The sequence below is a fragment of the Portunus trituberculatus genome, chromosome 47, assembly GCF_017591435.1.
Source record: "Portunus trituberculatus isolate SZX2019 chromosome 47, ASM1759143v1, whole genome shotgun sequence".
NCBI lineage: Eukaryota > Metazoa > Arthropoda > Malacostraca > Decapoda > Portunidae > Portunus > Portunus trituberculatus.
Genome location: NC_059301.1, coordinates 36,194,903 through 36,221,971, shown reverse-complemented (window position 1 = coordinate 36,221,971; position 27,069 = coordinate 36,194,903). Strand labels below are relative to the sequence as shown.

At 38.1% G+C, this 27,069-nt stretch overlaps 1 protein-coding gene across 11 annotated transcripts in view; it reads left to right on the top strand.

The window, feature by feature from the left end:
- The window catches only part of LOC123520535 (protein transport protein Sec31A-like), a 123,384-nt gene extending 98,132 nt beyond the window's left edge, over window positions 1-25,252 (top strand). For all 11 annotated transcript variants that reach the window (XM_045282869.1, XM_045282880.1, XM_045282878.1 and 8 more), the window contains 4 exons: window positions 22,246-22,353; window positions 23,643-23,834; window positions 23,969-24,040; window positions 24,155-25,252. In XM_045282869.1, coding sequence (XP_045138804.1) covers window positions 22,246-22,353; window positions 23,643-23,834; window positions 23,969-24,040; window positions 24,155-24,343 — 561 coding nt within the window. In that variant the 3' untranslated portion in view covers window positions 24,344-25,252. The remainder of the gene's footprint in view (window positions 1-22,245; window positions 22,354-23,642; window positions 23,835-23,968; window positions 24,041-24,154) is intronic.
- The last annotated feature ends 1,817 nt before the right edge of the window (window positions 25,253-27,069 follow it).

The following is a 27,069-nucleotide window of genomic DNA, read 5'->3' as shown; positions in this document are numbered from 1 at the left end:
TAAATGGAGACATGGAGACGGGACACTATGAGCCCCGCTCAAACCCTCTATAATACAACTAGATAAACACACACACATGGCGCACCCATCATCGAGGATGTATGTGTCTGAGCAGCACACAGAGAGTGCTACAGAAGGACTGGACCCAGGCCTAGACATATGTACAGGGGGAGGGGGGACCAAAGTGTTCTCCTGTCTCCAAATGAAATAAGTGTTAGACTACGTATAGCCAAGGAGATATGGAACCAAGTAGTGCTGCCAGGCGCATGGAGGAACCAAAACATATGCTGGCCAAAAATCAACGCTATATAGAAACACCAATTGGTTTAAGAAAGCTGACTGAAGATACTATGGATAGGGATTTCTCAGGTTTCCGAGATGAACGAGGAAATACGAGGAGACTTGTAAATGTAGAAAGAAAATTAAGATATTTGAAGGAGGCGATATCCAGTCTCATGGACAAACATGACCGACTGGTATCAGGAAACACAGCCTTGAAATTGAGAATAACTGAATGTGAAAAGGTCAATGGAATAAACCAAGAATTAAAAGAGGAGATTTTAGAAATAAGGAAGCAAAATGACGCTCTAAAAACCACATGCCAGAACTTGCAGGATAAAGTGCAACAAGGGGTTACAGACAGGATAGAAGGTGGTCTAGGTGAAAACAAATTGAAAGAACTAAGAAGTGAATGGAAACAAGAACAAGAGGAGGAAAAAGTCAAATTTTCAGAAGTGGTAAAGAGACAAATTCAGGAGAACACAAAAGTTGCTGTAATTGAGGTTATCAAAGAAAAGGAAAGCATGGTGAGGGATGCAGTGGACAAGAAGAAAAGCTTCATGATTTACAGGATGAGAGAAAAGAAAAATCCAAATAAATTCACAAAAGAACGTGAAGAAAAGGAAATGGCCAAAACGGTTATAAAAAGGATACAAGACAGCACACAAGAATTTGACCAGGAGGTGGAGGAAGTGTTTAGGCTGGGAAGGTACACTGAAGGGGATAAGAGACCAATGAAGGTGAAAATGAGATCTGAAGTGGCTGTAGAAGAAATAATGGCTAGAAAAGGGAAGATAGCCAATGATGTTGATCACAAGGAAATATGGATAAAAAAAAGATATGAACTTAAAGGAAAAGGAGAAAGTGCTAAGAAGTGAGGCTAAGGAAAAAAAATGAGAAAAGGACAGAGATAGAGAAGAAGAATTTTTACTGGAGGGTTCTGGATATGACACTAAAGAAGTGGTACTTAAGGAAAAAGATGAAAAAGAAGAGGTCATGGAGGAGGCAATAAATTAAGAGTGACTTATACTAACATAGATGGTTTGTTTTCAAGTATATTGGAAGTTCGGGACTATTTGAAAGAGAAAAAAAGCCAGATGTAATGTGTATTGTTGAAACAAAACTGAAGAATGAGATACAGGCAACCCCCATGTAACGAAGGTTCACACAACAAAATTTTGCTACAATGAAGGTTTCGTTTCACTGCCATCTGCTCGTTTAACGAACACCAAACTCGCTTTAACGAAGTTTTATCCAGATAATTTTTTCCAAATTTAAAAGCCCCACCATAACATGCAAGCTGACAGGCTTTTGAATACACCAGGAGCTGCTGGTACTAAGGCTTGCCTCAGGAGAAATCCTGAGACACCTGTAGAATAAAGATCAAGATCAAGCCTCTCGTGGACAACACAGGCGCTGCCGATACAAAGGCCTGACTCAGAAGAAATTCTGCATCACCTGTAGCATCAAGATCAAGATCAAGATCACGCACACCACTCACTCCCCAGTCAAAACATAACAGCGTCACCAGCAGCTCATCTTCCTTAGTTCAACTTACCACCAAAACGCCCTGCAGTGTGGCCTAACATTCCTAAGAAGACTAGGAAGTGTCTTACTCTCGAAGTGAAGCTGGGTATTATTCACAGACAAGAGAGAGGCCAGAAAACTAATAACATTGCTTGCCACCATGGCTTGACTCCATCTACTGTCTACTATTTTCAAGTCAGCAGACTCTATTAAGAAGGCTGGTGAGACCGCATCTTCCTTGAAAGCTAAAAGAACCACCTGAACTCGTGACTCTACAATGGATAAAATGGAAAGCCTTGTGAAAATGTGGTACGTAAGTTTTGTATGCGGTACCATGATGCGCACTTTGTTTACATTCCACAGGTTGCCGGTTAGTTTATTTCCCCATTTCACTCTCCCTTCCTTCATAAAGTTAAGATCATCAACATTATAAAGTTACGTACATACATACATTAGTATACATTATAATGACTTAAATTAAACTACCTAAATGTTTTTCATAATTTTTACTTTCATTAAACCTTTTACTGTACTATGATGCACTCTTGCTTTGCTTACTCTCAATGGAAGTTCAAATCAGGGGTTAAACTTGTTATAATAAGTTCGCTTAACGAAGTTTCGGTTAACGAAGTGTTTTTATGAACATAACCCCTTCGTTAAACGGGGGTTGCCTGTACATGTTAACTTCAAAAAGGAAGGATATAATACCTGGAGGAGGGACAGGAAGGATAAAGGGGGAGGAGGAGTGCTAATAATGGTTCATGATAACATTTGTGTGGAGGATGTGCAATATGGAGAGGACAAAGTGGAAGTATTGGGAGTAACAATCAGAACAGAAGATTTGAAGAAAAGAAAAATTATAGTTACATATGTTCCACCAAAGACTAATACATGGGGATCAGAAGAGCATAAAGATATGTAAAGAGAGACGATAAAGTATCTGGATAACATGTTAAGAGATGGAAGAATACTCTTAGTTGGAGACTTCAACTGTAAAAAAATAAACTGGGGAGAGATGGAAGTAATGGACAATGCTGGGCAGTGGAGTGAGAAAGTATTACAAATGACTATGGTTAATACAATGGACCAGTGGGTAGAAGAGTCAACAAGATACAGGGGGAAAGAGGAACCATCGTTACTTGACCTAGTCGTCACAAAAAAGCTGGAGTCCCCTCCAATCATACAATACCTTTGTCCAATGGGGAAAAGTGATCATGTGACATTAGAGATGCAAATGAAGAAGGAAGATGAGATAAGATACAGAGAGGACTATAAAGGAGAGAGATTAAATTATGCAAGAGCAGATTTTGAAAAACTAAGGAGTTATTTTGCTGATGTTGAGTGGAGTAATATTATGAGCAGGAAGACTGTACTAGAGAAATATGACAATGACATATTCTTACAGAAATACAATAAAGGAGTAAAAAAGTTTTGTTCCTGTTTATAGAGTTCAGAAAAAAATACATACATGGTACAATGCTAGATGCTTACAAGCAAAAAAGGCAAATGATAAAGCGTGGAATAAACTTTTAAAGCAGGGAAATGACTATAATAGTCGGCAGTACAAAGATACTAGAAATGAATATATTAGAGTAAGGAGAGAGGAAGAAAGAAACTTTGAGAAAGATGTAGTGGATAAAAGCAAGGATGAACCCAAACTTTTATACAAGTTTATAGATGGCAAAACAAAGAATAAGGAAACAACTGAAAAAATAGTTAAAGAAGGAAAGACATACCAAACAGAAAGAAATGTGTAAAATAATGAATGAGAGCTTCAAAACGGTTTTCACTGAAGAAGATGACTTCACAGAACTTAATAGGACATTGAATTGCCTAGGATTACAGGAAATTGCAGTTCATAAAGAGGATATTGGAAGATTACTGGACAAGTTGGAAGTCAGGAAAGCAATGGGGCCAGATGGTGTATCAGGCTGGATGTTAAAAGAATGTAAAGAGCAATTACTGGAGCCAATTTGGGAAATAATTACAAATTCACTAAATGAAGGGAAAGTTCCACTAGAGTGGAAGAGAGCCAATGTATTATGTACTAATATTTAAAGGAGGAAAGGCAACTGAATAACTAAACTACAGACCAGTGTCACTTACAAGTGTAGTAGGGACGTTATGTGAAATAATTATCAAAGAAAAATGGGTAAAATTTCTTGAAGACGAGCAAGTCATATCGAACAGACAATTTGGATTCAGGACAGGGCGGTCATGTCTATCAAACTTATTAGGCTTCTACTCCAGGGTTATTGCAAGACTTGAAAGCAGAGATGGATGGGTAGACACAGTATACCTGGACATTAAAAAGGCATTTGAAGAAGTCCCTCAGGGAAGACTTCTTTGAAAACTAGAGAACATAGGAGGACTGCATGGAACCTTGCTCGAATTGACAAGATATTATTTGAAGGATAGAGAAATGAGAACTGTGATCAGAGATACATACTCATCTTGGAGTAAAGTAACCAGTGGGGTGCCACAAGGGTCAGTGTTAGCCCCCATTGTGTTTCAAGTTTATGTAAACGATATTCACATTGGAGTAAACAGCTATATGAATTTATTCGCTGATGATGCAAGGTTGCTAAAAGTTATCAAAATCAGAGAGGACTGTACTGCTACAGGAAGATTTAAATAAGATCTATGAATGGAGCAAGAAGTGGAAATTGGAGTTTAATGCTAAGAAATGTCACATAATGGAACTAGGAAAGAGTAAGAGAAGACCAGTATGGAACTATTTGATGGGAGAGGAGCAAATAACGAAGACTAAAAAGGAAAAAGATCTTGGAGTGATCATACAAGAAAATTTGAGCTCTGATAAACACATAGATAAGATATTTGGACTATCATGTAGGATGTTGACTAATATAAGAGTGGCATTTCATTACATGGATAAAGATATGATGAAAAAAATCCTCACAAGCATGATACGCCCAAGGCTGGAATATGCAGCAGTGGTATGGTCTCCGAGTTCTAAAAAAGATATAAGAAAACTGGAAAGGATACAGAAAATTGCAACAAAGATGGTGCCGGAATTAAAGGACCTCACATATGAAGAACGACTGAAAGAAATGGGACTGCCAAACTTACAAGATAGAAGAGAAAGTGGGAACCTAATAACAATGTATAAAATAGTAAATGATATTGAAAAGATAGACAAAGAAGACCTGGTGCTGTTGGCGGAAGAGGATGGAAGGACAAGAGGACATGAAAAGAAGATCAGGATGAGGCAGTGTGTGAAGGATGTTGGAAAATACAGTTTTCCACACAGAACAGTGGAAAAATGGAATGCATTGGATAAGGAAATTGTTGCAGCACATAGTGTGCATAACTTTAAAGAAAAATTAGATAAATGGAGATATGGAGACAGGACACTATGAGCCCCGTTCAAACCCTGTACAATACAACTAGGTAAATACACACACACACACACACACCGTGGAGCCGTCGAGCAGGACGCACGCATCTGAGCAGCTTGCTGAGATTACTTCAAAAGGAGTTGGACCACAGGCCTAGATGTATGTACAGGAGGAGAGGGGGCCATAGGTTCTTCTACTCGTATCTTCAAATGAAATAAGTGTTAGATCACATATAGATAATTAATGAACAACGAGAGAGAGAGAGAGAGAGAGAGAGAGAGAGAGAGAGAGAGAGAGAGAGAGAGAGAGAGAGAGATGGAACCACGTAGCGCTGCCAGGCGCACGACGGAACCAAAACATACACCGAGTGGGAACCAACGCATTATAGAAACCTCTATAGGGATTAAGAAAACTGACTGATGATATTATGGATGAGGATTTCTCGGGTTTCCGGGATGAACAAAGTAATACGGGAGGCGGTGGCATAGTGGATAAGGTGGTGAGCGTGGGATCGGGCAGACGCTCACGCGTGAGGTTCGAATCCCACCACGTACAGCCTTAAAACACTTTGCCATTTCTCGAGTGGTTTAAAGTTACCTACATATCACCTTGATACCCAGGTTCTAGGTGGTTACACTCAAGATGAGCTTGGGTGGTGATATGGGTCCTAATATGGGTACCACTATAAATAAAATTGCCTGCGCCACTAATGGGCGGAAGCTGAACAGCGCTTCCCATACACTCTTCAAGTGTGCCTACAGGTGCTATAGGCCTTACCGTAAAAAAAAATAAATAAATAAGAAAATAAAATAAAAAATAGATTAAATTAAAAAAAGAGAAGACTTGTTAATGTAGAAAGAGAATTAAGATACATGAAGGAGGTGATGACCAGTCTTATGGATAAACAAGACTGACTGCTTGCTGAAAACTGAAAACACAGCCCTGAAACTAAGTGTAACTGAATGTGAGAAAGTAAGTGAAATAAACCAAGAATTGAAAGAGGAGATTCTAGAAATAAGGAAGGAAAATGATGTTCTTAAAACAACATGTCAAAATTATGAAAGCTCTCTAAAGAACTTGCAGGATAAAGTGCAGCAAGGGATTACAGACAGGGTAGAAGGTGGTCTAGGTGATAACAAGTTGAAAGAATTAAGAAGTGAATGGAAACAAGAGCAAGAAGAGGAAAAAGTCAAATTTTCAGAAGTGGTAAGGAGGCAAATTCAGGAGAACACCAAAGTTGCTATAATAGAGGTTATCAAGGAGAAGGAAGATTTAGTGCGAGATGCAGTGGACAATTAAAAAAGCTTTGTGATTCATGGGATGAGAGAAAAGAAAAATCCAAATAAATTCACAAGAGAACGTGAAGAAAGGGAAATGGCCAAAACAGTTATCAAACGAGTACAAGACAGCACACAAGAATTTGAGCAGGAGGTAGAGGAAGTGATTAGACTGGGAAGGTACAGTGAAGGAGGAAAGAGACCAATGAAGGGGAAAATGAGATCTCAAGTGGCTGTAGAGGAAATAATGGCTAGAAAAGGGAAGCTGGCCGATGATGTCGATCACAAGGAAATATGGATAAAAAGAGATATGAACATAGAGAAAAGGGAAAAGGAGAAAGTGCTAAGAAGTGAAGCGAAGGAAAAAAACGAGAAAAGGACAGATAGAGAAGAAGAACTTTTACTGGAGGGTTCTGGATATGAGACTAAAGAAGTGGTATATAAGGAAAAAAAAGGAAAAAGAGGAGGTCGTGGAGGAAGTAATAAATTAAGAGTGACTTATACTAACATAGATGGTTTGTTATCAAGTATATTGGAAGTTCGGGATTATTTGAAAGAGAAAAAGCCTGATGTAATGTGTATCGTTGAAACAAAACTGAAAAAAAGAGATCCATGTCAACTTTAAAAAGGAGGAATATAGTACCTGGAGGAGGGACAGGAAGGATAAAGGGGGAAGAGTGCTAACAATGGTTCATGATAATATATATGTGGAGGATGTGCAATATGGAGAGGTCAAAGTGGAAGTATTGGGAGTAACAATCAGAACAGAAGATTTGAAGAAAAAAATAATTATAGTTATGTTCCACCAAAGACTAATGCATGGGGATTAGAAGAACATAAAGATATGGAAAGAGAGGCAATAAAGTACATAGATAACATGATTAAGAAGAGATAGAAGAATACTCGTAGTTGGAGACTTTAACTGTGAAAAAGTAAACTGGAGAGAAATGGAAGTAATGGACAATGCTGGGCAGTGGAGTGAGAAAGTGTTACAGCTAACTATGGTTAATACAATGGACCAGTGGGTGGAGGAGTCAACAAGGTACAGGGAGGAAGAAGAACCATTGTTGCTTGACTTAGTCTTCACAAAGAAACCAGAGTCCCCTCCAATCATACAATACCTTAGTCCAATGGGGAAAAGTGATCATGTGACAGTAGAGATACAAATGCAGGAGGAAGATGGGATAAGTTACAGAGAGGACTATAAAGGAGAGAGATTAAATTATGCAAGAGTGGATTTTGAAAAATTAAGGAGTTATTTTGCTGATATTGAGTGGAGTAATGTTATGTGCAGGAAGACTGTACAAGAGAAATATGATATATTCTTACAAAAATACTATGGAATAAAAAAGTTTGTTCCTGTTTATAGAGTTCAGAAAAAAATACATGTATGGTACAATGCTAGATGCTTGCAAGCAAAAAAGACAAAGGATAAAGCATGGAAAAAACTTTTAAAGCAGGGAAATGACTATAATAGTTGGCAGTACAAAGATACTAGAAATGAATATATTAGAGTAAGGAGAGAGGAAGAAAGAAAGTTTGAGAAAGATGATGTGGATAAAAGCAAGGATGAACCCAAACTTATCTACAAGTTTATAAATGGCAAAACAAAGAATAAGGAAACAATTGAAAAAATAATTAAAAAAGGAAAGATATACCAAACAGAGAAAGAAATGTGTGAATTAATGAATGAAAGCTTCAAAACGGTATTCATTGAAGATGATGATTTCACAGAACCTAGTAGGACATTGGATTGCAAAGGATTACAGGAGATTGCAGTGCACAAAGAGGATATTGGAAGATTACTGGACAAGTTGGAAATAAGAAAAGCAATATGGCCAGATGGTGTATCAGGCTGGGTGTTAAAAGAATGTAAAGAGCAATTACTGGAGCCAATTTAGGAGATAATTAAAAGTTCAATAAATGATGGGAAAGTTCCACAAGAGTGGAAGAGAGCCAATGTAATACCGATATTTAAAGGAGGAAAGGCAACTGGACCACTAAACTACAGACCAGTGTCACAAATGTCATTGGGAAGTTATGTGAAATAATTATCAAAGAAAAATGTGTTAAATTTCTAGAAGAGGAGCAAGTCATATCAAACAGACAATTTGGATTCAGGACAGGACAGTCATGTGTATCAAACTTAATAAGCTTCTACTGCAGAGTTATTGCAGGACTTGAAAACAGAGATGGAGGGAGGTGGTGGCATAGTGGATAAGGTGGTGAGCGTTGGATCGGGCAGACGATCACGCGTGGTTGAATCCCAAGCCTTAAAAACACTTTGCCATTTGTCGAGTGGATTAAAGTTACCTACATGTCACCATGATACCCAGGTTCTAGGTGGTTACACTCAAGATGAGCTTGGGCGGTGATATGGGCCCTAATATGGGTACCACTATAAATAAAATTGCCTGCGCCACTAATGGGCGGAAGCTGAACAGCGCTTCCCATACACTCTTCAAGTGTGCCTACAGGCGCTATAGGCCTTACCGTAAAAAAAAATAAAATAAATAAAAAAAAAATTTTTTTAAATGTAGACACAGTATACCTGGACATTAAAAAGTCCCTCATGGAAGACTTCTTTGGAAACTAGAGAACATAGGAGGACTGCGTAGAACTTTGCTCAAATGGACAAGAGATTATTTGAAGGATACGGAAATGAGAACTGCGATCAGAGATACATACTCATCTTGGAGTAAAGTAACTAGCAGAGTGCCACAAGGGTCAGTGTTAGCCCCCAATATGTTTCAAGTTTATGTAAATGACATTCACATTGGGATAAACAGCTATATGAATTTATTCGCTGATGATGCAAAGTTGCTAAAAGTGATCAAAACCAGAGAGGACTGTCTACTGTTACAGGAAGATTTAAACAAGATCTATGAATGGAGCAAGAAATGGAAATTGGAATTTAATGCCAAGAAAAGTCACATAATGTAACTAGGAAAGAGTAAGGGAAGACCAGTATGGAACTATTTGATGGGACAAGAGGAAATAACGAAGACAAAAGAAGAAAAAAGATCTTGGAGTGATCATACAAAAAAATCTGAGCCCTGTTAAACACATAAACAAGATATATGGACTATCATATAAGATGTTGACTAATATAAGAGTGGCATTTCATTACATGGATAGATATGATGAAAAAAATAATCACAAACATAATACGGCCAAGGCTGGAATATGCAACAGTGGTATGGTCTCCGAGCTCCAAAAAAGATATAAGAAAACTGGAAAGGATATAGAAGATTGCTCCAAAGATGGTGCCGGAATTAAAGGACCTCAGAAATTAAAAACGACTGAAGGAAATGGGACTGCCAACCTTACAAGATAGAAGAGAACGTGGGGACCTAATAACAATGTATAAGATAGTTGATTATATTGAAAAAATAGGCAAAGAAGACCTGGTGCTGTTGGCGGAAGAAGATGGAAGGAAAAAAGGACATGAAAAGAAGATCAGGATGAGGCAGTGTGTGAAGGATGTTGGAAAATACAGTTTTCCACACAGAACGGTGGAAAAATGGAATGCATTGGATAATGAAATTGTCGCAGCACAGTTTGCATAACTTTATAGAAAAACTAGATAAATGTAGATATGGAGACAGGACACTAAGAGCCCTGCTTGAACCCTGTACAATACAACTAGGTAAATACACACACACACACACACACACGGCCTGGTAGCTCAGTGGTTAGAGTGCTGGCTTCACAAGAGGAGGATTGATTGCTGGGTGGAGATATTTGGGTGTCTCTTTCACGTGTAGCCCCTGTTCACCTAGCAGTGAGTAGGTACGGGATGTAAATCGAGGAGTTGTGACCTTGTTGTCCCGGTGTGTGGTGTGTGCCTGGTCTCAGGTCTATCCGAAGATCGGAAATAATGAGCTCTGAGCTCGTTCTGTAGGGTAATGTCAGGCTGTCTCATCAGAGACTGCAGCAGATCAAACAGTGAATTACACACACACACGTCAGAAGAGGAAAAAAAAGGCATTTTTTTGGAGAATTCTAGGAGACAGGATAAGGAAATGGTATATAAACGAGAAGGAAGAGAAAAAAGTGGAACACACACCTCAGAAGAGGAAAAAAAGGCACTTTTTTGGAGAATTCTAGGAGACAGGATAAGGAAATGGTATATAAACGAGAAGGAAGAGAAAAAAGTGGAACAAGTTTAACTAAGAATGATAAAGGCGAGAGACTAAAAATGATGTATACGAACATAGACGGGGTTTTATCAAGTAAATTAGAATTAAGAGATTACATAAAGAAAGAAAATCCAGATATTGTATGTCTGGCTGAAAAAAAACTAAATGAGGCAATCAAAATAGTCTTGGATAATAGGTATAATGTATGGAAAAGAGACAGAGAAGGTAAAGGAGGAGGAGGAGTGGAGGAGTCATGATAATGTTAAGGAAGGAGATAGTGATAAACGAAGTGGAATGTGGGGAAGGAAAAGCAGAAGTATTGTATGTTAAGATGCATATTAATAAAAAAGAGATAACAATCATTGTAACATATGTGCCACCAAAAACAAATTCATGGACCAATCAAGAATATAAAGACATGATAGATGACACAATAAGGAGTCTAACGAGAATCTTTAGATAAAGGAAAAAAGTTATATTAGTAGGAGATTTCAACTGTAAAGAAGTGGACTGGGAAAATTATGAAAGTGATATGGGGGAAGAAGCCTGGGGAGAAAGATTCTTGAACCTAATGATAGACAATATGATGGACCAGAGAGTAAAGGAATGCACAAGATTCAGAGGAAACGACGAGCCGGCAAGATTGGACCTAGTTTTTACAAGAGGTATACAAATGAATGATGATATAAGATATAAGTGCCCATTGGGAAAGAGTGACCATGCAATATGAGAAATAGATATAGAAGAGGGAAAGGAAGATAGAAACGATTCATACAAAGGAGACCGATTAAACTACAGAAAGGCTGATATTGAGAATCTCAGGAATTATTTTAAAAACGTAAACTGGGAGGAGATGGAAAACTCAAGAGACAATGCAAGAGAAGTATAACTTATTTTTGGAAATATATAAAACTGGAGTCTGGGAATATGTCCCAAAATATAGACCTAAAGAAGAAGGAAAGAAAGAATGGTTTAATGCAAGGTGTGCCAGGGCAAAGGAGAAGAGAGATGGAGCATGGAAAAGGTGGAGGAGAAATAGAAATCCAGTAAATAAGGAAAACTTCAAGGCAGCGAGAAATGAATATGGTAAGGTGAGGAAGGAAGAGGAAAAGAACTTTGTAAAGGACATTGTCGAAAAATGTAAGGAGCAACCAAAATTGTTCTATAGATTCATAAATGGATAAATTAGACAAAGAGAAACAATAGAAAGGTTAAAAGGAGAGAACAGGATGGTGAAGACCCAAAAGTATGGCAGAACTATTAAATAATAAGTTCCAGGAGGTCTTTACTAAGGAATCTAAATTTGAAAGGCCACAGGGTAATAGAGAGACAGTCTATATGAAAGAGATTAAAGTAACCAAGCTTGAAATAAAAGAATTAATGAAGGAACTGGATGAAGACAAGGCAGTGGGACCAGATGAAGTCTCAGGCAGAATACTGAAAGAATGTAGGGAAGAACTAGCAAGTCCTATATACAACATCATAAAATGCTCAATAGAAAATGGAACAGTACCAATAGAATGGAAAAGAGCTGAGGTGGTTCCCATATATAAGAGCGGAAGGAAGGAAGAACCTTTAAATTACAGACCGGTATCACTAACTAGTGTAATATGCAAGATGTGTGAAAGAATAATAAAGAAACAATGGATCGAGTTCCTTGAAGACAACAAATTAATATCAAATAGCCAATTTGGTTTTAGGAAAAGATGGTCTTGTGTAACTAATTTATTGAGTTTCTATTCTAGAATAGTTGATAGAGTACAAGAGAGAGAGAGGGATGGGTTGACTGTATTTATTTGAAATTAAAAAAGGCATTTGACAAAGTGCCACATGCAAGATTACTATGGAAGTTAGAGGAGAAGGGTGGCTTAAAAGGCAGCACATTGAGATGGATAGAAAATTATTTGAGAGGGAGAGAAATAAGGACGGTAGTTAAAGATATGAAGTCAAGTGGAGAGCAGTAGAAAGCGGAGTGCCACAAGGGTCAGTATTGGCACCAATACTTTTCCTCATTTATATTAACGACATGCCAGAAGGAGTGAACAGCTACATAAATCTGTTTGCAGATGATACGAAACTGTGCAGACTTATAAAGCAAAAAGAGGATTGTGAAATACTGCAAGAAGACCTAAATAAGATATGGGAATGGAGCAAGAAGTGGGAAATGGAATTCATTGTGAACAAAAGCCATGTCATGGAAATGGGAAAGAGTGAAAGACGACCCGTGGGAATCTATAAGATGGGAGATGGAGTAGAACTGGAGAAAGTCAAAAAGGAAAAAGACTTAGGAGTGACGATGGAAGAAAACAATCAACCAGTAAGCCATATTGATAGAATTTTTAGAGAAACATATAATTTGCTAAGGAATATTGGAGTAGCATTTCACTACATGGACAAAGAAATGATGAAGAAATTGATAAGTACTATAATAAGACCCAGATTGGAATATGCAGGAGTAGTGTGGACCCCTCATAAAAGAAACACATAAGGAAATTGGAGCGACTACAAAAATGGCTACAAGAATGGTTCCAGAATTTGAAGGATGACATATGAGGAGAGACTAAAGGCTATGGATCTACCAACCCTGGAAAAAAGAAGGGAGAGGAGACCTGATACAAGTTTTAAATTGATCAACGGAATGGACCAAGTGGATAATGAGAAACTGATCCTGAGAGAAGAATATGACATCCAAGCACAAGATCGCATAGTAAAAGCTGAGAAAAGGAAGATGTCTGAGAGATGTTAAAAATATAGTTTCCATAAAGATGTATTGAAACGTGGAACAGTTTAAATGAAGAAGTAGTGTCACAACGAGTGTGCATACTTTTAAAGTAAGATTGGATAAGTGTAGATATGGAGACGGGCCACACAAGCATAAAGCCCAGGCCCTGTAAAACTACAACTAGGTAAACTAGGTAAACACACACACACACACACACACACACACACACACACACACACACACACACACACACACACACACACACACACACACACACACACACACACACACACACACACACACACACACACACACACACACACACACACACACACACACACACACACACACACACACACACACACACACACACACACACACACACACACACAACAAATAACTTTGGAATTTATAAAAATATACAAAGAAGGTGAAAAAATTTGTACCAATAAGACAACATAGAGAAGTTGGAAAGCAGGACTGGTTTAACGATAGATGTGAAAAGGCTAGAACAAGAAAAGAGGATGCATGGAAGAGGTGGAGAAGGAAAAGACGGATTAAGCAGTGGGAAAGTTACAAAGAGCAAGAAATGAATATGTGTTGATTAGAGAGAAGAAAGAAAGAAACAAGAAAAGGATATAATTGATAAATGTAAAGACCAACCAAGGCTTTTTTACAGACATGTGAACAACAACATCAAAAATAGAGAAAGTATTGAAAGTTTAGAAGTAAATGGAGTATACAGTGAAGATCCCAGGGAAATGGCAGAGGCTATGAATGGATGCTTTCGGAAGGTATTCACAAAGGAGACTGCTTTTGACAAACCACTGGTAATGGAACAGAAAGGGATTATGAAGGAGTTTCAAGTAACGGTGGAGGAGATCAAGAACATGATGGGGAGTTTAGAAGTGAGAAAAGCTGTGGGACCTGATGGGGTATCAGGATGGATTTTAAGAGAATGCAGGGAGCAATTGGCAGAAAAAGTTTGTGAAGTAATTGATGCCTCATTAAGGAAGGCGTAGTGCCCCAAGACTGGAAAAGAGCTAACATTGTCCCAATCTATAAATCAGGTAACAAGAGAGACCCATTGAACTATAGACCAGTGTCACTTACAAGTGTGGTAGCTAAGATGTGTGAGAGGGTGGTGAAGACTAGATGGACAGACTTCTTGGAGAAAAATGACATACTTTGTGAGTGTCAATTTGGTTTTAGGAAAGGGCGTTCATGCACGACAAACCTGATATGTTACTATTCGAGGGTGATAGATGTAATACAGGAAAGAGATGGTTGGGCTGATGGAATATATCTGGATTTAAAAAAGGCCTTTGATAAGGTACCACACCAGAGACTGATCTGGAAACTTGAAATGGTAGGAGGAGTGCATGGCAGTTTACTAAAATGGATGGAAGACTTTTGGTAGGAAGAGAAATGAGAACAATAATTAAGGACAGACCATCAGAATGGGGATTGGTGGAGAGTGGAGTTCCACAGGGATCAGTGTTGGCACCAGTAATGTTCGCAGTCTACATAAATGACATGGTGGATGGGGTGTCCAGTTATGTGAGCCTATTTGCAGACGATGCAAAATTGTTAAGAAAAGTGAGATGTGACAAAGATTGCGAACTACTCCAGGAAGACTTGGACAGAATATGGAAATGGAGCTGTACATGGCAAATGGAGTTCAACACGACAAAATGCAAGAAAATAGAGTTTGGCAAGAGTGAAAGAAGAATCAGGAGTATGTACAAGATAGGAAATGAAGACATAAAACCAGTCATGAAGAAAAAGACCTTGGGGTGACAATTACCAATGACCTATCGCCAGAGAGACATATAAACAAAATAATTGGAGAAGTATTGAACTTATTGAGGAACATAAGAGTGGCGTTCAGATATCTAGATGAAGAAATGATGAAGAAAATAATTACTGCAATGATAAGACCGAGGCTTGAATATGCAACAATACAGTGGGCTCGAACTTAAAGAAACACATAAGGAAACTAGAGAAAGTACAGAGGGCTGCAACGAAAATGGTGCCTGACTTAAGAGATTTGACTTATGAAGACAGACTGAAAAGAATGCAACTTCCAACCCTGGAAAACAGAAGAGAAAGGGGAGACCTGATAGCAATATACAGAGTGATGATTGGCATGGAAAAATGGATAGGGAAGATCTGTGTATGTGGAATGGAAGAATGTCGAGAGGGCATGGGAAAAACTAAAATGGCCACTTATAGGAGAGATGTGAAAAAATATAGCTTCCCTCATAGAAGGGTGGAAGCATGGAATAGTTTAGACGTGGAAGTGGTCAACGCAAGGAATATTCATGATTTTAAGAAAAGCTGGACATTAATAGATATGGAGACGGGACAACACGAGCATAGCTCTTTTCCGTATGTTACAATTAGGTAAATACAATTAGGTAAATACACACACACACACACACACACACACACACACACACACACACACACACACACACACACACACACACACACACACACACACACTGGCACCATGGAGAGCAGAGGCGTGCCTCCTGCTCAGAGTGGCATCTAACTAATACTCCACACGCTAAGCAATGTGCTTGAGTGAGTTTATGGTACTAAAAGGCGACCAGAGCGAGTGAACGAGTACAGAGTGAACATAGCCTGGTGGCGGTACATGAGTGATCGGAGGTGTGAGAACCTCCGCAATCCAAACGACAGAGCGGGAACCACACAAAGGCCAGCCATAACAGCCGCCAACGCATCCCACCACACACACGTAGCTCCCAGGCCTGGTCGCCAGTGCACATCACCACACACCCACATGCTCCCAGGAAGAGTGAAATAAAATGGATAGACCAGTAAGAAATAAGTTACCAAATTCAAAATATGCCGATGAGGCCCAGGGAGCAAAACCAAAAGTGGCCAGTCTAAACATGAGTCCATTTTCAACAGGAGCAACAATGCAAGGTAGATTGGTAATGTTAGAGAAGAGATTTGAGGAGCTGATGAAGGAATTAAAAGTTCAGAGGAGTGAGGAGGAGCAGGATAGAGAATTCCGTAAGGCTTTGAAGGAAAGAGTTAAGAGACTGGAGGAAAATGAAAAACGATTGGTGGATGAGAAAGCACACTTGAGAGTGGAGGTTGAAAAATACAAGAGATGGTTGGAGGAGAAAATGGAGAGAGTAGTAAAGGAGAAAGATGACTTTAAGGAAATGATCAGTGAGCAGAATGAATGGTTCGAAAGGGAGTGGGAACTGAAGAAAACACAATGGACTGAGTCGAGGGAAGCAGAGATGGTGGGATTACAAGAAATAATTAAAGATCAGTTGAAGGATGACAAAAAAGAAAGGTCCAAGAAACTGGTTAATGTTATGAAGAATAAGGAAACATTGATAAGAGAAATAGCAGAAAAGAAGAAGAGTGTTAATATTTGGGACGAAAGAACAAAATATAACATATAAGCCTAAGAAAATTAAGGAAGAATTAAAAACGGTAAGAGATCTGTTCAAAAATCTAAATGATGATGAAAGAAAAGACCTACAAGAAGAAGTGGAAGAGATCCATAGACTGGGTCTGTATAAGGAGGGAGTAAGGAGACCGATTAAAGTAGTATTGAAGTCACAACAATCTGCGGAGGACATCTTATATAGAACATCAAAATTAAGAGAGGTAGAAGGTTGTAAAGAGGTGTGTGAAGAAAAATAGAAATGAGGAAGAGAGGAGAAGATATAAGGAATTGTTGGAAGAGGCGAGAAGGAAAAATGATGAACGGTCTGAAGAGGAAAAAGAAAAGGGAATATGACAATATGATCAAGGATACTTTACAGAGTTTGGAAAGTTTATTAACTGGAAAAAGAAAGGTGATACTAGTAGGAGATTTTAATTGTAAGGAGGTGGATTGGGAAAATCTAGTAAGTGGTGTTGGAGAGGAAGCATGGGGAGAGAGATTCCTTAATCTAATGATGGAAAATATGATGGAACGGAGGGTGAAAGAAAATACTAGATATAGAGGAGATGATGAACTGACTAGACTGGATTTAGTGTTAACACGAGAAGTGTACATATGTGGGGATATACAATACAAATGTCCTTTGGGAAAGAGTGATCATGTGGTTATGGAAATGCAGATAGCAACACAGCGAAGGAAAGACGAGACATACAGGAGTTGTAGATTGAATTATAGAAAGATGGGCAAAGAAAAATTATTTTAGAACATTAGATTGGGAGATGTTACAAATCAGAGAAGTGCAAAAAAAATATAAGATTTTTATCAATATTATAAAGAAGGAGTTATGAAATTTGTACCTAAGTATAAACCAAGAGAGGAAGGAATAAAGGATTGGTTTAATGCAACTTGTGTTTTAAGGCTAAAGAAAAGAGAGATGTGGCTTGGAAAAGATGGAAAAAGAGCAGGAATATACTAAATAAAGAGAATTATAGAGTGGCGAGAAATGAGTATGTGAGGGTAAGGAGGAGGAAGAAAGAAAATTTGAAAAGATATTGTAGACAAGAGTAAGGAACATCCAAAATTGTTTTACAGGTTCATAAATGGTAAACTTAAAAGAGAGAGTCCATTGAAAGATTAAAAGGAGAGCAAGGGATAGTAGATGACCCTAAGAATATAGCGGAATTGCTAAATAATAGGTTTCAGCAAGTATTTACTAAAGAAACAATGTTTGTAAAGCCTCAGAATGTAGAAGGAAATGTGCACATGGATGACATTAAGATACCTAAAAGGAGTTATATAAAATGTTGGAGGAACTTAAAGATGATAAAGCGATGGGACCAGATGAAGTTTCAGGAAAATTATTGAAGGAATGTAGAGAAGAATTGATTGATCCATTATATGATATTATAAGGTGCTCATTAGAAACAGGGAAGTACCAGTAGAGTGGAAAAGAGCTGAAGTGGTGCCCATTTATAAGGGAGGCAGTAAGGAAGAGCCTCTTAACTATAGACCTGTGTCTCTAACAAGTGTGGTCGGTAAGATTTGTGAGAGGGTGATAAAGAAATATTGGATACGGTTCCTGGAGGATCATAAGTTATTATCGGATCATCAATTTGGCTTTAGGAAAGGGAGGTCATGTGTAACAAATCTACTGAGCTTTTATTCAAGAGTGGTTGACAAAATACAAGAGAGAGAGGGATGGATGGACTGTATATTTGGATTTAAAAAAAGCTTTTGACAAGGTACCGCACATGAGACTACTATGGAAATTAGAGATTTATGGAGGACTGAAAGAAAAAGTGTTAAAGTGGATGGAAAACTACTTGAGATGGAGGAAGATGAGAACGGTAATAAGGGATGCAAAGTCGGACTGGTTGGTGGTGGAGAGTGGAGTCCCACAAGGTTCAGTGCTGGCACCAATACTTTTCCTTGTCTATATTAATGACATGCCAGAGGGAGTAAACAGTTATATTAATTTGTTTGCAGATGATGCGAAGTTGTGTAGGTGTGTGAAGAGTGAAGAAGATTGTGAAATTTTACAGGCAGATCTGGATAAGATTTGGGAGTGGAGCAAGAGGTGGGAAATGGAATTTAATCTGAGCAAAAGTCATGTGATGGAGATGGGGAAGAGTGGAAGACGGCCAAGAGGGTCATATAAGATGGGTGAAGGAGTAGTGTTGAAAAGGTGGAAAAGGAAAAGGATTTGGGAGTGATAATACAAGACCATGGGCAGTTTGAGGCTCATATTGATAAGATGTTTGGAGAAACATAATTTGATAGAAATATTGGATTAGCCTTCATTATATGGATAAAGATATGATGAAGAAATTAATTAGTACGGTAATTAGACCAAGATTGGAATATGCTGGAGTGGTTTGGTCCCCTTATAAAAAGAAGCATATAAGGAAGTTGGAGAGATTGCAGAGAATGGCAACAAAATGGTTCCGGAATTGGCAGAAATGACCTATGAGGAGAGATTAAAAGAAATGAATTTGCTTACCTTGGAACAAAGAAGAGAAAGAGGAGATTTAATACAGGTTTATAAACTGTTGAACGGACTGGATGAAGTGGATAATGAGCAAATGATGTTGAGAGAGGAAAATTTAAATAGAACTACGAGATCGCATAGTAAAAAGATAGCCAAGGGAATATGCTTGAAGGATGTGAAGAAATATAGTTTCCCACAAAGATGTGTGGAGGTGTGGAATGGTTTGAGTGAGGAGGTGGTGTCAGCGAGGAGTGTGCATAGTTTTAAAGGAAAGTTGGATGTGTAGATATGGAGACGGGGCCACATGAGTATGATACCCAGGCCCTGTAAAATTACAACTAGGTGAATACACACACACACACACACACACACACACACACACACACACACACACACACACACACACACACACACACACACACACACACACACAACACACACACACACACACACACACACACACACACACACACACACACACACACACACACACACACACACACACACACACACACACACACACACACACACACACACACACACACACACACACACACACACACACACACACACACACACACACACACACACACACACACACACACACACACACACACACATAAAGAGAGGACACCCAAAGAAAATACAAAAAGACAGTTGTATGGGAGATGTCAAGAAGTATGGCTTCCCATATCGTGGCATTGACAAATGGAACAAATTGAGTAGAGAGGTGGTGTGTGTGGTGAGTGTCAATCAGATGAAGGACAAACTTGATAAATGTGGACAAAGAAACAGGACATAAAGAGCCAAGCTCAGGCCTTGTAAATCACAAAGAGGTAAATACAAATAGATAAATACATGCACACACCCACACACATTTACAGTTGTACCCCCATTCTAAAAATCAATAAGTTCTTGAATACTGTTTGAAATCTAGAATAGTTTGAAAACTGAAGCTGTTTTCCTTATAAAAATTAATGTAAAATGGATTAATCCATTCCTGGTCATCCATCCACCCTGTCTTAACAGTTTGACAGAGGCTCCTACTACTGAGATGGCTGCTTCACAACATCTCCAGCTCAAAAATTATATACCCAGAAAAGCTCTATTGAATTAACTTACTGACACAGAACTCATCAGAAGACACTGTTTAAGCTGTGTAGGTGTTCTTTGTGTCACTGATCTAGTAAGTGAAGTCTTATAGAATGACACAGAGAGGAGCAACACACTTACCACCAAAATGATGGTGATCATAACACTTAGACACCTTGCTGCTGAGAAAATGCAGTTATGCAATAGTGATGGCATTAGGAGGTCATTTCAAGAGGCTCAGGATTACTGAACACTGAAAACTGTTTGGGTACATAGAGGCTCTTCAATAGGGTCACATTTAACTAACATATTTCAAAGATTGAATTACATACAGAAGCTATAGATTAGTGATAGATGGTAGCTTTTGTTTATTCTTTTTTTCTTTTTATATAACAAGAAAGCTGGCCAAGGGCTACTAAAACGATAAAAAAAGCTCACTGATATGCCATTTCCCAAACAGGGTCAAGAAAATTAGCCAAAAAAACTGGATAAATGTCTTGAAACCTCCCTCTTAAGTGTATTCAGGTCATAGGTAGATGGAAATACAAAAGCAGGCATGGAGTTCCAGAGTTTACCAAAGAAAGGGATATTTGATTACATTACAGAGGTGGACAGAATAGGGACAAGAGAAAAGAAGAAAGTCCTGTGCAATAAGGCTGTGGGAGGAGGGGAGGCATGCATTTAGCAAGATCAGAAGAGCAGTTGGCATGAAAATAGTAGTAGAAGATAACAAGAGATGTAATATTGTGATGGTGAGAAATAGACTGAAGATAGTGAGTCAGAGGAGAGGAGTTGATAAGACAAAATGTTTTTGATTCCACCTTATTTAAGAGAGCAGTATGAGAGAAATTTCCCCTTACATGTGAAGAGTACTCTGTACATGAGAGGATAAGGCCCATGTACAGAGTTAACAGTCGGGACGGTGAGAAGAACTAGAGAAGACGACTCAGATCATCCAACTTCATTGAAGCTGTTTTAACAAGAAATGAGATGTTATGTTTCCAATTTGGATTATAAGTAAGGGACTGAGGATATTCAGTGTAGAATAGGAGGAAAATTGAGTGTCACTGAAGAAGAGGTAGTAGTTGTGATGTGTTGAGTTGATAGAAGGAATTGAGTTTTTGAGGTATTAAAATCAATAACTTTATTCTAGCATCAAATTATGGCACAGCACTGAAAGCAATCATTAGTTCAAAATGTTGTTCAGAAACCTGTTTTACTAAAAAAAAATGTACTCCATAAGCATAAGGCCAATTTACAGAGTTAACAATTGGGAGAGGTGATTCAGAATGCCTAACTTCATAGAAGCTGTTTTAGCTTGAGAAAAGTTTCGTAATTTCCAGTTTAGATTACTATAAGTAAAGAGCAGACTGAGGATATTCAGTGTAGGAGAGGGGGGCAGTTGAATGTCATTGTTGAAGGTGAGAATAGCTGTCTGGAAAGTTGATATAATGATATAATGTTGAGGATTCTGTCAATAATGAAAAGGCAGCATTTGCAGAAATGCTTCTAGTTTCCATGTGTTGAATAGTTTAGATTCCTCTTCATCTTTTCATGTTTGATTCTGTACCTAGTTTAACTTTCTAATGTTCAATGCTTCCTACTATTACATGGTGTGATTTCATTGACTGAATATTTTCCTATGCTTAGCACTGAAAATTTGAGACTTTTTAATTTTTCCATATATGTTATTAAGTACTATCATTACAAAACATCTCTGTCTAACTATGTTTCTTTATAAATTTTACAGAGAAAAAGGAAAATCTAACAGAGTATATATGACTTATGTTGATATTTTCATTAAGGTTGCATTATTCCTTATTGCTGCTGATATTAGTGTTCTGATAGATAATTAAACCACACAATATCAATGATGTTAAAATAATGAAAAGGGTGTTTACTGATCAATTTCTTTCTTAACAGGCAAAGCAGCAGCAGCAGCAGCAACAGAGTGAAGCTGCCAAGCCAGTTGAACCCATCATGTGTCCAGTGCCTGGAGGAATGATGCCTGAACCTCCACAACAGTTTATGGTAAGCCTGTCTCTTCTCTTATTTTCATTGACTTAACCCTTAAACAGAAATGCCCAATTTCACTCACACTAATTATATCCTGACTCCATTTGGACGAACTGCAAAAATATTGAAAAATAAATATATGGATCATCTCTATTGAGTTACACTTGATCAGTTTTGAAAAAGAAAGCATTTTGTTGAATGATGAAAGAAAAATAACATAAAAATTTGTTCATATTTAATTTTCATGATTTCTTTTAAAAAATATATTAAAAAAAAAGTGACTGCCATATAGCGTATAAATAAAAATTCTTTGGAAAGAAAAGTAAGAAAATTGAGTATTTTCAAACTAAAATGGTTGCTCTTTCTAAGAAACAGTGTATAATTCTTAATTTGCTTCCCAATTGTGGTGCTCTGACTAAATGAAAATTAATCATTTTTGTTCTGATTTTGATCAATAAACAGGTAAATAAACAAATAAACAACTTGCATACCCACAACATGGTTTATCATGTTAACTTATGCTTCAACATTATTTCAAAATTATATATAAATTGTATGCTCTCCATCCCAATTGTGGTGCTATGAACAAAACATAGGCAATTGCTGAAAATGTATTTTTCTATCAATAACCAAGTCAGGTGTGACTGGTTGATAGGCTTCGGTGAATGCTATTTCACATGCAGTGAGATCTACAGTTTGCTCAGCCAACAGCTGCTGTGTTCTCTCATCAGACAATCCAGAGAGATGCAACATGTCAAATTTGCTTATCAAAGAAACCAGAAGAAAAAACTAGTAATAACTATTACACACATGTAGAACAAGAGAATGACTGTACCAGAACTCTTATCAAATCCCAAATCAGCGTGAGTTAGAGGTACTAAGGCCCTGCATATCACATATGTTCATAAGTCAATATTTCACAAACGGACTTTATGGATCCACCTGGCATCACAACCTTTACTTAGGAAGGAAAGAGCATCGCCAGCAAGGAGCCCATCTATCCTCCTTTAATCTGATGACCAATAGACACTAGACTCAGACCCATAGACCTTGGAGCCAGGTGTGCAGGAAAAATGGTGCACTTTTTCAAAATCACTAACTAGTGACTGCATATGTAGTCACTTTCCTGTTTAAGGGTTATTAAACAGCACACTTCTGCTCACATTTGTCACATCCAGTTATTATGGTCTTTATGTCAGTGAGGAATGCTGTTACTGATAAGGACCAAAAAAAGCTTGGGGGAAGAAAAGACTTAGAACCTTTAAAAATATTGAATGCATACTACTTAATTTTTGATTGAACAGGGTTTCCAGCACCCTCAGTATGGAGCAGAGGCCATCAGGTCCCCACCTGCTGGGCCAACGGCAGCAGTTGGTGAGGCTGCTGTCCCAGCTTCTGAGCCTCCAGTCAAAGGGCCACTGCCAGCAGAGCATCAAGTCATTCAGGATGTTCTCAATGAAGTGCGGAACCGTTGCTTGTTGGTTGTGCAGAATCAGGTGAGTTATGAGATACCATCTTGCCACTGCATCACTGACTAGTACAGTTAAGTATATTGTGGAAAATTATTTTGTTTGTACCTCAATTCAGAGTGCACAGTGACAGGTTTGATGTAAGTTTCCACTCTTTGCAGCAAATGAAGCAGCGGCTGGAGGAGATTGGAGTCAAGATGGAGCTGTTGTATGATAGGCTTCGGATGAACCAGGTAAGGTGTGCAGATCTGATTCAGAAAATGTTATACAATATTATCTTGGAGTGTTTCCTTACTGTTTGTCATCTAATTTTTCTTAGTAAATGGTTTACATTTCTTTACTTTCAGCTAAGTCCAGCCTCAGTGTCTGGAGTGCACAGGATTGTCAGCCATGTGCAGTCAGGTGATTATCGAGGTGCCCTGACTGTACATGCTGAGACGATAGCCAAGGGAAGTTTCTCTGAACTATCTTGCTTCATGCCGCCCCTCAAGCTACTGCTGCAGTACTGCATGCAGCTGCAGGTGTTCCTCCAGTGAGCCACATCATAGGATTTGCGCATTGATTGTTATGTTATGCAGAATTACTTCTAGGTTTATATTGTTTAGCTATTAGTATATATGAATCCTTCATGCAATCTTTAGAATATTTTTTATCACATTGTTTACGTAAGGATTTTTTTTTCCTGAGAATCAAATTCTATGGCCGGGTATAACTTCTTCCTGAAAAATGTTTTTGAAAATAAGATGGAGTAAAATACAAAGGAAGGCTTTAAAACTGTTCTCATGATTCTGATCTGTCTCCACTTAGTTGTGGGAAACATTAGCATTTGATGGGAGGAAGTACATATAGAAGCCAGCACCTCAGTGAAACTGTACAGAGGTTTGTGGGTAACTAAAATCTTGTCTTGTGCATTACCTGGATTTTGTGTCTGATTTCTAGAATATTAGACAGAGTCCTTATATTCTTTTTAGGTGTTTCATATAATTTTTTCATAATTTTCATACCTTCTGCACTGTAAAACTGTATTCCTCAACTTCAGAATTTCGTACTTTGAGGTGATTATATAACACACCATTAATATGACAAATTAGATATTTTATTAAGTAAATTATTTTCTCCATGAGTGAATGGTTATGGTGCTGAGAGAGAGAGAGAGAGAGAGAGAGAGAGTGGAATCCTATAGCCATTAATAATTCTTATGTAACTTAAGAAGTGAGTAATAAAAAAGACTATTTCTATGCCAAGTCATGAGATTTACCAGAAATTCAGTGTAGACTGCAGTGTCAAGAAGCTATATATAAGTATTACTGACAATACTGGATACTCTTCTGCTTCTTAAGGTAATATAGTTATAGGATGAACAACTTGCTATAGTATGTGGGCTATTACAATATAGCATAATATTTAATAATGTAAAGTGGCTTTGATAAATCGTTTATATTTGCTGGAAGTTATTTTGATTCACCACACATATAGAAACATTCTTTTATCAGTTACTTGGGAAATCATGTGTGTGTGTGTAGATACCTACTTAATGTTAGTACCTTGCACGTGCGCGCACACACACACACACACACTTTGAAGGTTTTATAACTATGCCAAGAGGACTGGAAAAATTAGATATGGATGCAAGAGTTCAGGCACTGGAAAGTAAGTTCCTAAACATTTTGTCCATAGAAGAAAAACTGGATAGAGTTCTAGCCGAGAATGATTAGTTCAAAAACGAGATCTATTTGTTAACAATAGCTAATAAAGAGCTATTGAAGGAAAAAGTAGAGATGGAGAAAGAAAACCAACAACTAAGGAAACAATGTGAAGATATGAAGGCTAAACTCCTAGAAATGGAGATGAAAATATCTGAAGGGGACTTGAGCAAGGAGGAATGCCTTAATCTAATTGATGCTAGGATGAAAGAAGTGAACCATGAACATCAGGAGGTACAAAGGTCCTTTAGGGTGATAGTGAAAAAGCAGGAAGAGGAAAATAAAATGATTACGCAGAGTGAAATGGTAAAGGCACTAAAGGAAAATGAGTATGTGGTGAGAGATATTGCTGAAAAGAAAAATGTGTGATCATAACAGGATTGAGGAGGAAACTAACAGGAACTGGCAGGACAGGAGGATAAGGAAAATGACAGGATTAAGTCTTTACTGAACAAGATCTCTGTGGAAGAAGAGGACCTATATGCTGAGGTAGAAGAAAGTGTGAGATTGGGAGCTTTTGAGGAAGGCAAGAATAGACCATTAAAATTGAAATTAAAGTCTCAGGTGGCAGCTGAGGCCTTGTTGAGGAGGGCTTGGAAACTTAAGGACTCGGAGGAAACCAAAACAATTTACATAAGAAAAAATATGTCACAGGATGAGCAAATGAAAATGAAAGAGCTTGTAACCGAAGTGAAAGAGAGGAATGACGAAAGAACAGAGGAGGAAAAGACCAAGTTTTTTTTGGAGGATGAGAAATGGGAGGCTAAGGAAGTGGTGGATAAAACAGACGGAATAGACATTACATGGAAGAATGAGACAAGGAATGGAATACAAATGACTTACATGAATATAGATGGATTTCTGTCTAAGAGGCTAGAATGTATGGATTACCTAAGAAATAACGAACCAGACATAAACAAGTGGAAACAAAGCTAGACTGGTTTGTTGCAAAACACTACAAAGTATGGAGAAATGATAGAAAAAATAAAGGAGGTGGTGGTATAATGGTTCTTACTAAGGAAGATCTGATAGTGAAGGAGGTGAACTATAGTAAGAGAAATGAGGAAGTGATAAGTATGCTTATAACAGATGGCAAGAGGGACATTAATATTATAACAGTATACATACCACCCAGAACCAGTGCTTGGGAATATGAACAGTACAAATGGTGATGAGAAATACTCTAGACAGAATGAAGCAAGAACTCATCAGAAAGGATAGAGTGATGATAGTTGGAGACTTTAATTGCAAAGAAATAGTGTGGGAAGACTACGAAGTGGTGAACGGTGGTGAGTGGGCAGAGGAATTGTTAAAGGTAGCAACAAATAACTTGATGACACAGTGGGTGAGATCACCAACAAGGTGCAGGGGACAAGATGTTGCAGCAAGGTTGGATTTGGTATTTACCAGGGCATCTCTAAAAGAGGAAATTGAACATGAATGTCCCTTGGGAAAAGCGATCATGATGTCCTAAGCTTTGAGCTGGATACGGAATTAAGCACGAATAAGATTGTGGAACACAGGAGGAAAAATTAAATTATATTAGGGCAAATTATAAC